This window comes from Marmota marmota, unplaced genomic scaffold, assembly GCF_001458135.2.
Source record: "Marmota marmota marmota unplaced genomic scaffold, marMar, whole genome shotgun sequence".
NCBI classification, from domain to species: domain Eukaryota; kingdom Metazoa; phylum Chordata; class Mammalia; order Rodentia; family Sciuridae; genus Marmota; species Marmota marmota.
Genome location: NW_026000137.1, coordinates 7283970 through 7298844, shown reverse-complemented (window position 1 = coordinate 7298844; position 14875 = coordinate 7283970). Strand labels below are relative to the sequence as shown.

The window sequence follows — 14875 nt, the reverse complement described above, 5'->3', positions numbered from 1 at the left end:
TTTTTTTGGGGTTTTTTTTTTTTTTTTTTTTTTTTTGGTACTGGGGATTGAACCCAGAAGCACTTAACCACTGAGCCACATCCCCAGCCCTTTTTATTTTTTATTTTGAGACAGGGGCCTCACTAAGTTGCTTAGGGCTTTCATTAAGTTGCTGAGGCTGGCTTTGAACTTGCAACCCTCCTACCTCAGCCTCCTAAGATGCTGGGGTTAGAGGCGTGCACCACCAAGCCCAACTGGAACTACTTTTAAAGGCAGTGATTTAGTAAAAATGCAGAATAATGTTCCTAATGGACCACTTCTGCACCCACCTTTATAAAAGCCAAATACATGTATTAAGACATATCCAGAAAGGTGTTTCTGGAGCAGAATTAAATAAACACCAGCCAAGCAGTCATTTCAAATAACTTATTATGACCTAGGGCATGAACAGTACGCAAGTTCAAAAAACAAAGTCTGTGCTGGAATCTAACATGGGTATGTGGGCATTCTCTGTCAGATTCTGTCAGCTTTGCTATATGTATAAATACATTCGTAATAAAATGTCGGGGGAAACAATAAAAGTTGTGATCCAGGGAAAGAGCTTTTAAACACAGACTGCAAGCTGTCCTGAGGCTATGCCTCAGCAGCTGCCCCACTTGGCTTTCTGGCAAGGGGCTTAGAGGGGTGACGGGGGTGGGTGTAGGGAAGGCATGGGCTTTAGGCACCACACAGGTAAACAGTGCTCTCTCAGAGCGTGGGGAGCAGGACCAGTGTTCTGGTCCACAAGGACGGCTGTGGAGCTCGCACAGGGAGGAAGGCCTTGGGTGAGGGCAACGAAGGCCGGGGACTGACCCGTGACACAGCAGTACTGAGGGCTGACCAGCTGAAGGCCATCCCTACCACAAATGCGTCCCGCTCAGACGCTCCTGGTTCCAATCCAGGCCCTCAGCTACCCCACCGTGGCTCAGAGGGTTGGAGTGTTCCCCAGGCTCGGTACCACCTGGGCTTCCTGACCAGATGCACACCAAGAAACATGACAATCCAGGGGTGGGCTTGCGGCTCAGCAGTAGAACGCTCGCTCACCTAGCATATATGAGGCACCACCTACAAATAGGTGAAATAAAGGTATTGTGTCCACCTACAACTAAAAAAAAAAGAAAGAAACATGACAACTGAATCCCATCAGCTTCAGACTCTGCAGGAAGAGAGCACACACGTAAGAAGAGGTGGGACCAACTGCAGAGGTGAAGCTCTCATACATGGAAGGAACCCAGTGCTTGCTTTATAGTTTCATCTGTCTTGTTTTTTAGCAGATTTATACCACCGATTCTGGTTGACAATAACTGCTTCATAATTATTCACTTCTTTTTTGCCTTAAAAATATCAGCTTTTTTTTTTTTTCTGTTTTTGGTGCTGGGAATTGAACCCAGGGATGCCTAGTCATTAAGCCACATCCCCAGCCCTTTTTGTTTTTTATTTTGAGATAGGGTCTTCTTGTTAAATTGCCTAGGGCCTCACCAAGTTGCTGAGGCTGGCCTTGAACCTGTGACTCTCCTTCCTTGGCCTCCCAGTGGTTGGGATCACAGGGTACACCACCATACCCAGCTGCCAGCTTCCTTTTGAATGTTAAATTTAAACTTTCACAATAGATTTCCAAATCTGGCCAAAGTATTCTGATACCATAATCGAAAGACTTGCATTCATGATTCCTGAAAGGCAAAATAGAGCAGTACACAATTAGCCACACTTCTCCAAGCCCACTCTCAGGCATCCCCGTGACAGGTCCGACTTCCTCCAGAGCCGCCACTCACACGGACTCGGGACGACTGGGGACCCCACCGAGCACCAAGATCATACCTTGGACTCCCTTTTCCTGTGCTCTTCTTTCCACAGTCTCTCTTTTTCATCCATGCTGCTTCGGTGCCTCTCGTCAAAATGAAAGGCTTCTTTGTGTCGTTTCTCTTTATGTCTTTCTTCCCCTTCTTTGTCAGAGAACGCGCTGCTCTTTTCTTTTGAATGTCTTTCTTTTTTCTCCCGTGTGCTGCTTTTTTCTCGGTGTTTCCTCTCTCGATCTGCTTCCCGTGGCTTCCTGTGCCTTCTTTCACCACCCTCCTTATAAAGCCAGTACTTGAGAGGGTTGTCTTTGCTGTCCCCATACTGCAACTGGGAAGCGCAACAGGGAGACGCACATGAGCGAGGACAGTGGCCCTGCCTTTACACCGGGGTGAACAGCGGGGAACTCAGAGCCACCCTTGCCCCTCTGCTCCATCACCACTCATCACAGCACGTATCTCCCCAGGGCAATCTGCTACCTCTAGAAAGAAAATGCTCCACTTCTCCACACGGCTGGCCTCTGAACCCACAGGTAACAGAGGTGCCGAGGTCCACTGTCCTCACCCTGATATGGAAAGCGGTGTCCAGCTCCCTAGTATGATGGCTTGGGTGCTAAATGTGCCCACAGGCTTCTGTGTTAAGGCTTGGTCTCCAGGGTGGCACTACTGGGAGGTGCTGTGGACCTTTAGAAGAAGGGGCCTAGGGGGAAGTCCTTGGTTCACTGGGGCATTCTCCCAGTAGAGGCTCTGGGACCCCAGTCTCTTCCTCTCTCTCTATTCCCTGGTCTGTGGCGAGTGGGCTTAGTCCATTATGTGCTCCTACTTGATGCTCTGCCTTGACACAGACCCAAGACAATAGGACCAGTCAATCAGGGACGAGAATCTCCGAAACTGTCAACCAAAGTCAACTTCTTATTTCTATAAGTTAAAGGTCTCAGTGACACAATCAGCAAAGCAAAAGCAGCACTCAGAATCTAGGCCCTATGGGCCCCTCCCAGAAAGCCTCTGTGCCACCCAGGAGCCCCTCAGTGAGCACCACGGCAGGATGCTTCCTCTCTTCAGTGCAGGGTCACATCCCTCACACTAATGGTGCAACCAGACAAAGAGTCTTGAAAATGGGGCCATCCTGCAGTCATCCCCAGGTCCCCAAAGCCACCGTGGGTGCCCAGGAAAGATGGATGACACTCACCAGAATGTGTACCAGGTTATTATGACCCAGCCTTTGGCTCAGACTCCATTCTGGGGGCACCGTCCACAGACCTACAGACCCCACAGCACACATGTCCCCAGCCTCACCCCAAGCAGGGGCCTCTGGACTCTCCATCCAGGATCCCTCCTCACCACGTGATTCCCTACAGTCCCTCACCCCTCCTGGGGACCCAACAGTCTCTTTCTTCTCCTTTGCTCTGTTCTCCCAGACTCTGGTCCACCCCACTGGCCTTTGCCAGGATAAGAAAGGCAGGTGTCTGGCCAGCTCCTCAGTGGACAGGTTAGATCACTGTCACCATTCATTCACCAGAACAAACTCAGCGGGAACTGAAGACTGACGTGGTACTCACAGAAGCTGGAGTCAGGGAAGGGCTGGGTGCTGCAGCAGCAAGAGGGATGGTGAGGGCAGACCTGCCTACTTCATGATTTGCACTGACTTATAAAAATAAAGATCCCACAGGTCAATCAATTCTAGACAACCAACAGCAACACAGAGGACTGGCACATTAGACTTTAAAAGTTAGCCATGCCACAAGAAAGTAACAAGGGCAACAGGTGTAACTTGCCAAGAGGGCAGTAAACTCTTTTCAAGACTCCCAGAGGGTGCAGTGGGATACAGGAAGACTTCTGCTCCATGCACAGAAGGGCACTTGCTGCTGACAGCAGCTAATTGAGTATTTCAAAACAGCCAGCACAGTGGATTTCCAATGTCCCTAATGCAAAAAAGCAAAGTCTGAGGGGATGGATACGCCAATGAACTGCAATGATCATTACACACTGTACGTGTGTTACAAGGTCACACTGCACCCTATAAATATACACAACTACTATGTGCCAATTAAAAATAAAACTTTTTTTTTAAAAGGAAAATGTTCAGGGTTGGTGGTGTAGCTCAGTGGTAGAGTGCTTGCCTTGTATGTGTGAGGCACTGGGTTCAATCCTCAGCACCACATAGAGATAAATAAGTAAAATCAAGATGTTGTGTCCATCTACAACTAAATATATATATTAAAAAAAAGAAAATCTTCAGAAATTCAATTTCTTCTGAATCAAATTAACAAAGATTAAAAATGATGATGCCCAGGGGCTAGGGTTGTGGCTCAAGTGGTAGAGTGCTTGCTTAGCACCCATGAGGCACTGGGTTCGATCCTCAGCACCAAAATAAAGATATTGTATTCACCTAAAACTAAAAAATAAATATAAAAAAAAAAAAAAAAATGATGAGGCCCGTTGCTGCCCAGGACATGGGGGAATTGCACTGTGGTGATACAAATAATCATGACTTTTGTGTAAAGCAAATGGGGTTTACATTTACTTTGATCCAATACCTTCATTTCCAGAAATTAACCATAAGAAAATAATTATGAATAAATGTAAAAAGTTCACCCCATGGATGTCTTAACAACAAAAAAATTCAGAAGCAATCTCCATGTCCAAAAATAGCAGAACCGATGCATCTATATCATTAAAACGTGTCCATTAAAATATCAGAAATATGATGACTTAAGAAAACGCCCAAGATATGTCAAGTTCAAATGATCTATAAAACTTAGTAAAAATCTAACTTAAGAAAAAAGTTTACATATTACCTATGCATTCATGTGTACAAACTGGTCAGATACATATTTAAATATTATCAGTAATTATCTCTGGGTGGGGAGTAGACGGTTTTTGTTTTCTTATTATTTATCTGTGTCTTCTAAACGTAATAAACATCAGGAGCTGCCCTTGGGATCAGCAGCTGGCTGGCCTCAGCCTGACAGGGACTCTCACGGGTGCCTCTAAGTCAGGCTCCTCCGCTGGAGCACCAGGGGGCCCTTTCTCGGGGGCCCTGTGTACCTTTCTTTCTCGGTATCTTCTTTCTCTATCTTCATCTCCTCTTTCAGAGTCTTCATCTCGCCTTTCTTTTTCTTCGATTCTTACTTTGCTTACTAAAAAAATAAAACCCATCTTAGTATCCCCAACCTTCAGCACATCAGAAGACCCAGCACCACACCACAGGCTCCACTGCACATGACACCTTCGTCAGCATGTACTCCAGACCTTCCTCCACTCCAGCACATGCCCCAAGCCCCACAATGGCGAGTCCTAGTTCTAAACTTAAAACCACAATCTGAGAGGCAGGCAGAACGCTGCCCTCTCCAGTTGGTTACTGAGCACCTGGCAGCACCTAGTTCCCCTGATATCCTAGAGGGGCAACAGCCCAGCACATGACGTCTCCAGGGTTTCTGGGCATCATTAGAAGAGCTTCCTGGCAAAGCAGAACCTGGTCAGAGAAGGAAAGTCAGCCCACCAAGCCAGTCGTCTTAGCCACCTGTGAAGCTCCAAGGACACCCCTGCCCTGGGCATCTGCTGAGGAGAGAGCATGGCCCCATAGCCTTTTGCCCCCCCCACTACCACCACCACTGAGAAGCGACAAGGAGGCAGGAGGGCCCAGAACAGCTAAGACAGCCAGGTGCAGCCCTGCCCCAGCAAGAGGCTAAAGTACCAGTTATCAAGTGAGGGGTGTTCAGCTAGGGCCCAGCATGACCCAGAGAGAAGTTGCAGGAGGGGTGGGAAGGACTCCACCAGGCACCCAGTTTCTGGGGATGCCTGATGCACCAAGGAAAACCAGGCTTCACTTCTGAGTGTGCACAAACAAAGTCACTGAGCTTGCAATTAAGAAAATCAACACTTCAGCACACTATACATACATGTTCAAAAAGCACACTGAATCCTATTCATGTGTACAATTAATACATGTAAATAAAAAGTAAAAATTTTTAAAGCCAACACTTTAAAAGGTAAGGGGAAAATCAAACTTTCAGAGATTGAGGCAAAGCTCATGCACTAAATGTCTGCAGAGCACTGGTCCTTCTCCAGGAAGCCTGTGACACAGGTCAGACTCCGGCACACCGCGAAGGCACAGCCCACAGGACTCTCCCAGAGACTGAAAGGAAAAGTGTGGAGTCAGAAGATTCCCAGGTGTTCTGACCTGAGGCCCAGGAGAAAGCATTGCCATCCACTGGAAAGGTGGAGCAGGTTCTAGAGGAGGGACCCATAGTCTAGTTTGGGCACGTCAGCCTTGTGACACCTCCCGGACAGCACAGCCCAGACAGACACACAAGTCCGGGATTTGAGGAGCGGCCTAACTGGGCTAAAACCTGGACATCAGGAACAAACAAGAGCTTAAACCACGAGCCTGAATCCCTCAGTGCGAGAGAAAGGTGACTGGGAAGGGGGCCGCACTGTCCAGAGGGAGACACAGAGGAAAAGGAAATGAGGAGACGGGCCTAGAAAGGAGACCAGAGGAACTGTGAGGAGTCTAACTGCACAACTGGTCTTCTCAGCACAATTCTCTTCAATGCTGTGTGGAAAGGAAAAGCAACCAAAGTTAATGGCAAAAAGCCACTGTTGAGAACGAGAGACATTCCTAAAGAAAACATCAAGAACACCAAATGTTTAAAGGAAGTATTGAGCAGTAAACTAGCTACTAGTGCAACCCAGCTAACCCACCACACACACCAGGGCACACACACCACAGAATGCCCATGTATGAACCCCAGAAACGCCCACACCACATCCATATTCCAGTAGGCCCCACTACAAACAGCTGCCCTGTGCAGAAATGACACATGACCAACACAGTGGACAGCGTCCTGGCTCTGTAGCTCTGGCACAGCCAGGCAAAAGCCTTTGTCCACTCTCTGATGTGCTCCTGTTGCATGTCAGTTGACTCAAGTGAATTTTGCTAAAAAGCAAAGACTATCTGCACAACCAAAGATTAGCAAAGAAACTTCCACTTGAGAGGGAAAGTATGTACCCTTACATTAGAACTCCAACAAACTCAGACAAGTAGCATTTGGATACTGTTTAAAATAAGACTGACATGTTTGAGGAATACTTTTATCAAAGAGCTTTTGATAAAAATACCTTTTATCCACAAAGGGATAATTAAAATATATCTCAATAATATAACTCTAGAAAATAAGAGAAAGTTAACTGTTCCTTCACTGACTGAATGAGCATAAGAAAAATCAAAGTCTCTCTCACACAAACAATAGGAGCCTGTAACTTAAAGTTCAAAGCCAAAACATGTGCAGACTAGAAGAGAAAACAAAATGAAAAATGAACATACCTAAAGAGGAAACTGCAGTTGGGCTTGGTGGTGCACACCTGTAATCCCAACAACTGGGGAGGTGAGGCAGGAGGACTGCAGATTCAAGGCCAGCTTCAGCCACTTAGGAAGGTCCTAAGCAACTTGGCAAGACCTTGTCTCAAAATAGAAAAATAGCTGGGGACGTGGCTCAGTGCTAGAGCACCTCTGGATTCAATGCACAAGAACTGTCCAGCCAACCCCCCCACTCCCCACCCCTTCCCCCCAGCACCCAGGAGGCACCTGAGCGCGTCTTCCTCTCCACCTTCTCCAGGGGCCGGTCCCGAGCCTCTCGGCCCAGGAGGTTGTGGTGCGCAGCCGTCGGCCTCAGCTCTTCCTTCCTAGCTCTCCTGTCTCTTTCCTTTTCTCTGTCTTTTCCTCGGCCGTGAGGCTTCTCTGTGTCTTGTTCTCGACATTTCTCTTTCGATTTTTCTTTCTCCCGGTCTTTTGTGTCTCTCCTCCTCTCTCGGAGTTTTTCTCGGTCTCTCTCCCCACGAGGACTCTCCTTGGAGGGGTGAGGGTCTCCCCCGGTCGTCCTTCCCCGGTGCCGAGGATCTGAGTCGGGGTCCCTGTACTTGTGCTCCCTGTGTTCAGAGAGCTCCACTTCGGACTCCTTGTGCAGCTTCCTTTCTCTGTGTTTCTTCTCCTCCTTGGGACTGCCTGATCGTGCCGCCTAAAGCAAGAGAGAGAAGGACATCTTGACCAGGAAAGCACACTTCCATTGACTTTTCTTCCCCTGCCCTGGCTGGAGCCCAGGGCCTCTCGCATGCCAGGCAAGCGCTGTGCCACTGAGCCCCTCCATTAACCTAGTATTTGAATGTGAGAATCATACTCATATCAGAGTCCCTTAAAAAACACTGGATTCAGGGGCTGGGGTTGTAGCTCAGCTGCAGAGCGCTCGCCTGGCCCATGCAAGGCTCTGGGTTCGATCCTCAGCACCATATAAAAATAAATAAATAACATAAGGATATTGTGTGTAACTACAACTAAAATATATATATAAAAAACACTGGATTGAACTGCTTCTAATTCCAGCAAGACTGGGGCGGGGGGGTACTTAGAACACAAAGCTCCTGGATTCCTATTTATTTTCGTTTTGTAACTGCTGACTAGAAACCACACGTCAGACACTTTGGTATCTGTTAGCAAATCAAAGCTGGCACACAACATGGATTAGGAAGAGGTGATAGAGCTGCCTTTTAAGCATCTGTACTGTAGGCAGAACCACACCTTCACTGCACAACTCGCAGCAGGACCCAGTCTCACTGTGTACCCCAGTCCACCTCACCACGGTGGCCCTGTGCACTGAGAACCACACATTGGAGCACATGGAGTGCCTGGCCCAGGATGGCCCGAGTGTGCAGATGTCAGCTGGACTGAAAAGCAGGACAGGCAGCCCACAGCCTGGACTGTCCCAATGCAGTTCCAAAGGCATTAGCCACATGCTTCCACTTTGAGTCAAAAATGCATCTGAAATGAGCCACATACAACCAGAGTTGTATGGGCTGTGAATCAGGCAAGAGTGTCCACAAAAGCCATAAAGGCTCCATATGGACCCTAGTTTGAATCTTTTTTTTTTTTTTTTTTGCAGGGGGGTACCGGAGATTGTATTTTATTTAGAGACAGGGTCTCACTGAGTTGCTTAGTGCCTCACTGTTGCTGAGGCTGGCTTTGAACTCACGATCCTCCTGCCTCAGCCTTCTGAAAGGCTGGGATTACAGGCGTGCGCCACCACAGCACATGGCCCAACTTGAATCCTTAGAACATATTACCCGAAGGTGTTTTCTGAGGTCATCTGATTTCCAAGTATCATCTTTGGTTCTTCTCTAAAAGGAAAAGTATAACGTTAGACTTTCTAAAGTTCCAGATTACTAATTTTATGTGTTCTAGTGAGCAGCTTTTTCATGACAGACACTATTTAAATCAGTGGTAATTAATTCTCATTTGCGAGAAAAACACTCATCAACCTACTGAAATAAAAGACAGAAATATAAATTTTAAAAAGTTATTAACTATCTAAAATTACCCATAAAATTATTTTACAATGTATTCCTTTGGCTACTTCAAAAATTATTACACATTATAAAATTAAAGAGAAAACAAGTTATAATGGCAGTTGAATGCTGATCAAATATTTTGTGGGTTTAAACTATATTGTTTGTTTGTATTTTCCAACAAGAGCTAAGTGCCGTGCCCACAGGGGAAGGTGGGAGCTCCTGCTCCTAAGACAGAGGGTGCTGGACAGCTCCCAGTCAGTTTGTCCCACCCGGGGATGGCAGAAAGCCAGAGGGCCAGGACCCTGGGGGCCTTCTTAGAGCAGGAGAGCGCCAAGCAGCGGCTGGAGTTTTCACCCCAGACACTAGCTACCTGCTCACAGATGGCACTGGACTGGCTGGCTTTGGGGCCCTTGAAAATCAGGTGAACAGCCTGCTTAGCCCGGAAGGTTTTCTCTTGCTTCTTTTTAGATTGTTAGGTTACAGGATGACACAAGGCTTCCCTCCTCCCGGGAGCTCACACTCCCCATGAGCCACGCACACTCCCTGAATCTCTGCACACTGGCTGCAATCATGTTGTGTGCATCCCCTGCTCTGCAGAGATCTTTTAAAGACCAACTCGACCTGCATTTCAGGCCCTGCCCTATGGAGCAGGTACGCTTAAAACTGACTCACCAAATAAGAGACTTTGGAGGATCAAACCCAGGGTCTCACGCAGGTAGGCAAAGGGACCTGCTGTGGAGCTACTCCCAGTCCACCAAGTAAGGAACAGAAGAACAACATTTTCCCACAAAAGGAATAAACCTTGACCCCGGGAAAAAACACTTCAGGAGAGCCCAACAGCAGAACCTTCTTGCCAGCAAACCATTCAACTCAGGTGAAGGAGATCTGAGAATCAGACTTTGAGGGGTTTACATCTATCATTAAGTGTCATGTGCACCTGGCAGAGAAAAGGAAGGGGAGCAGTCACCCCAGGAGGCACCTCCCAGTGCAAGAGACCTGCCCACACACGCAGTCAACCTCTACACACACAAACCTCTAACGCACACAACCTTTACACAATCTCTCTATACACACAACCTCTACATATACCATCTCTACACATTCACATAACTTTCTGCACACATACATCCTCTACACACACACACAACCTCTACATAATCTACACATGTAACTGCTACACACACAACCTCTCTATACACACACATAAAACCTCTACAGACACACACACCCTCTTCACACTCAAAACCTCTCTACATACACACAACCTCTACACACGTATATACACACAACCTCTCTATACACACATATACATACAACCTCTCTACAAAACCTCTCTACAAACACCTCTACACATACATACACACAAAAAACCTCACTATGCACACAAAACCTCACTATACACACAAAAAAACCTCTCTACACACAACTTATATACACATAAAACTACTTTATACACACAATCGACCTTTCTCTCTAAACAGACACACAAATGCGCACAGTTTGACTTCATAATCAACCAACTTGTCCAGAACCTGTTTATAACAGAGCTCCAGAGAACTGTGCAACAAGACCTCAGCAACGTGAAAACCACCTCATCGGCCCTCAGAGCAGGTGGGCTGACTGACTAGGCTCCCCTCTATCAACACAGGGCTTCCCGGGAGCTCTCCTCACAACGCTTCCATCAGGAGAAGGACCCTGGCTAGCGTCACCTCCCAGGAGAATGACCTTGGACAAATAGTCGGGCTGCCAGTGGACATGCCAGCTAGCTCTGGGCTGAGACAGCAGCCACTCAAGGCACAGCCAGGCAGAGTCAGTCCAGGTGTGCAGCCAAGGCCAGAGATCCTGCTGGGTGCCAGGTGGCAGTGAGGGCAGTGTGGCCTCAGTGCTCATGGACACAGGGCCTGGAGTGAAACGCACTGTCCTCAGGCTTTAACTTCCTCCCGCCAGTTCTTGTGGCTCAGGACTTCGTCACTTTGCAGATAAACCCACGTTATTTCCATAAGTCACTCTGTGGGTCGGTTAGTTGGTTTGCGTCCATGGTTCCCAGCTCAGCACTCCCACAATCCTAGTTATTTCTTTCCCAAATCACTGGGATGATATGCATATTCTCGGCCTTTTCTCCTTGGTTCCTGAAGCACCTCAGACGGCTTCGGAGGGTGCAGGCTCGAGCAGCCGTCTTTCTCCGGCTTCTGCGGCTCTCCTTTCACCTGCCCCTTCTTCTCTGAGGCAGGCCACAGGAAGCTAAAATCCATCTCATCTTCCCTGCCTTTGTACTGCAAGCAATGCTCTGATCTACTTGTCCAATAATGGAAGAAAGAAGGCTGCACAGAGAGGCCAAGAAGAATCCGGACAGAAGGCCTGGCTGGGTCTCCTCTCCTGACACCAGACAACCCTTCTCATTCAGTGTTCTATATACTCAGTGTCCATGCCTCAGTAACACTATGCAATGGAGTCCTGATAAAAAGCCAAAGGTAGGCTGGGGCTGGGGCTCAGTGGTAGAGCGCTCACCCTGCATGTGGAAGACACAGGGTTCAATCCTCAGCACCACGTTAAAAAATAAATAAAATAAAGGTATTGAGTCCATCTACAATTTAAGGGAAAAAAGCCAAAAGGTCAGGGCTTAGGGAGCTTCTGGACAGTGGACACCTGCAGGCTCACAGGAAGCTGAACAAAAGTCACTCATCTGGGACAGTGGCACACCCCAGCTCTGTAGGGACAGAAGTTCCTGTGCTGGGGACCCTTCCAGACCCTATGTTCTCTTCTTCTGGATGTTTATTTGGATATGTTAAAATGCCCTCTGCTATCAACCAATAAATATACTGTTGCAGAAGAATAGGTTGCTTAGCTGGGTGCAATGGCACACATCTATGATCTCAGAATTCAGGAGGTTGAGGCAGGAGGATCACAAGTTTAAAACCAGCCTCGGCAACTTAGTGAGGTCCTAAGCAACTCAGGGAGACCCTGTCTCAAATTAAATAAAACATAAAAAGGGCTCAGGATGTGGCTCAGTGGTTAAGCAGCCCCCCCCCCCCCCTGCCCCGCAAGAAGGCTAGACGTAGCTCAGTGGTAGGGAGCCTTGGTTCAATTCCAGCACCACAAAAATCAATCAATTAATTAATTAAATTTAAAAATAAAAAAGAACTATGTAATTAGGTTCCAATGACCAGGGAGCTCAATTCCTTAATGCAACTGAGAATTGAATATAGTAATTCCTTAGCTGCCAGGAACTACCCAGCCCTGGGGTCTGTTGTTTTTACTAATTTAAAAATGTTCATTAAATATGCATCAGAATAAACCTCAAGGAAACACAAAATGGATAAAAAGAAAGACCTACAGTAGATAAACTGACATGTAATTTCAGAATATTAAAGATCCTAATCATCTGGAGAAAAAGGAAATGTTCCTTGCAAAGATATTTAGTCGACCAAACAAACTAGTTGCTAGAAGATAAAAGTATAACGCTTCAAAATTCTGGGAAATTATTTTGGTCCTAGAATTCTATGCTGGCCTAAATATGCATATTAGTATAACAAAGATAATAATTTTGTTGTTTTGGGGGGTGTTTTTTGTTTGTTTTTGTGAGTGCTAGAGTTGGAACCCAAGGCCTCATGCATGCTAAGCAAGCACTCTACCACTGAGCCACATCCCCAGTCCCAATAAATCATTCTTACAGTTTTCTTCCTACCAATCCTTGAAAAGGGAGAATTTCAAAATAGAGGAAGACACTGGATTCAAGAAACAGTGATATTAACTCAGGTCTACCCAAGACATTTAAGAAACAATAAATCCCAATGAGAACAGAAAGTCAGTAAGCTTTAGGAAAATAATTTTTTTTTTTATTCTGTGACTTCCAGCTTACCAATCGAATTTCAGTTACTATGACTGAAATAAGCTTAAGAGGACATGGGGTGCTGCTCATTGTTAAAGTACTTGCCTAGCATGTGCAAGGCCCTGGATTCAATCCCCAGCACTGCAATAAATTTAAAAAATAAGCTTAAAGTCGCAGTGATAAGTTTTAATCCCACAAATAATATATGCTATTTTTTGTCAAAAAGAAGGCAACTAGAAACTAATGGAAGCTAGCACATGCCTATAGTCCCAGCTACTCGGGAGGCTGAAGCAGGAGGATTTCTAGAGCCCAGGAGTTCAAAGTCAGCCTGGGCAACACACACACACACACACACACACACACACAGAGAGAGAGAGAGAGAGAGAGAGAGAGAGAGAGAAACTAATGGAAAATCAAAGGGTCATTTAAGAAACATATAGTCCAAATATGAAGTGAATTACATTGCAGTACATTAGTTAAATGTAAGAAAATTTTGAGTATCTATTTGACCCTGTGGGTTTTCTTTGACAAGGTGTATAGGGCTCCAGGACTGCATCTTCTCTACTGTCCTGTCACACTGTTTGGGTCTGCAGTGAATTCTACTAACATAATCATGCATCAACCTATAAACAAGTCACAGAAAAGTTACATAATAATTTATGGAAATGGAAAGGGAATGTTATAAAGATGTAAAAGTCAGGATATTGTTTTGTTTAAGGAGAAATGGAGGGTAATTTAGGACTTATCTTTCTAACTTACTTAGAGGAGAGTTAAAAGATACTACCTAGAATTAATACAACACAAATTATTTAACATTATTATAGGAAAACAATAGAAAAACTAAGAGAGAAGGTAAGAGGAAATATAGGAAAACTAAACTTCTCATCTTTTAGTGGGTACTCATAGATAGCAAGAATAACCCAATAACACTAGCTACGTTTACTGAGATTTGTTAATAAAATAGCAGACAGTGTTGTAAGCACTCTTACATGTAATATCTCATTAAATCACTATAAACACTCTGTGGTATGGCTATTATTGTGCCCATTTTACAAACTAGGAAAATATGGCATGGCAAGTAACCATCCCAGAATCATTCAAGTAAATATAGAAGCCTAACCCTAACCCTAACCCTAACCCGCCCTGCCTTCCCTCCCTAGACACCGCCCCTCTCCCCGCCCTCACGTCGTGGATACCGCCTCTCGGCCCACCCCTCACGCCCACTCCTAGCTCCCGCGATGCAGCCAGGAGAGAAACGCTGCTAGGAGAGTTGGGCGGGGGTCTCCCCCTGGCTCCGCGGGTCCCGGTCGTTCAGACTCAGTCGAAGTAGTCGGGCGCGGGCAGCCCCCGGCCGCAGTGAGGGACGCGCCTTCCCGCCTAGCCAGGACGTGCCGCGTACCGACCTTCCCAGGTTCCATCACTCCTTGTAGACCCGAGCACCGCGGTATCCTAGGCCCTAGGCAGGCGCGGGCGACCAGGGGGAGACCAGCCGGCTGGCGCCCGCTCTTNAAGCCAGGGCCGCCAAGGGACCAGCGATCGCTGCCCAGCGTGCACCGCGGCCGCTCCCAGTGCGCCTGCGTGTCCCCGCCTCATCCCCTGCAGGTTGATTGGTCGCTAACCGGCCCGCGGCTCAGAGAGGGCGGTATCCAGGGCCTGAGCTGCAGACTCGACAGGTCGCCGTTCTCTTCTGGACTGAAGCGCGGCGTCCCCTTGGTGAGGCCTTCTATGGAGACCGAGCGAGAGGTCATTAAAGAACTTGACATATGAATAAGGCTTTGCCCATACCAGCCGGTCAGGGGGGCGCACACCTGTAATTCCAGCGAATGGGAAGGCTGAGGCAGAAGGAGCGAAGGATCGAGGCCAGCCTCAGCAAATTAGCGAGGCCCTACGCAAT

The 14875-nt window shown here is 47.0% G+C and overlaps 1 protein-coding gene across 7 annotated transcripts in view; it reads right to left on the bottom strand.

Moving 5' to 3' along the window:
• Dync2i1 (dynein 2 intermediate chain 1) overlaps window positions 1–14483 on the bottom strand; it is a 58284-nt gene extending 43801 nt beyond the window's left edge. For 6 of the 7 annotated variants that reach the window (XM_015502363.2, XM_048785471.1, XM_048785472.1 and 3 more), the window contains exons 1-5: window positions 14385–14483; window positions 8928–8981; window positions 7399–7828; window positions 4860–4951; window positions 1837–2142 (exon numbers count right to left, since the gene is read on the bottom strand). In XM_015502363.2, the coding sequence (XP_015357849.1) occupies window positions 1837–2142; window positions 4860–4951; window positions 7399–7828; window positions 8928–8981; window positions 14385–14399 (897 nt within the window). In that variant the 5' untranslated portion in view covers window positions 14400–14483. The remainder of the gene's footprint in view (window positions 1–1836; window positions 2143–4859; window positions 4952–7398; window positions 7829–8927; window positions 8982–14384) is intronic. The other variant, XM_048785473.1, reaches the window with a different exon arrangement.
• Window positions 14484–14875: the final 392 nt, after the last annotated feature.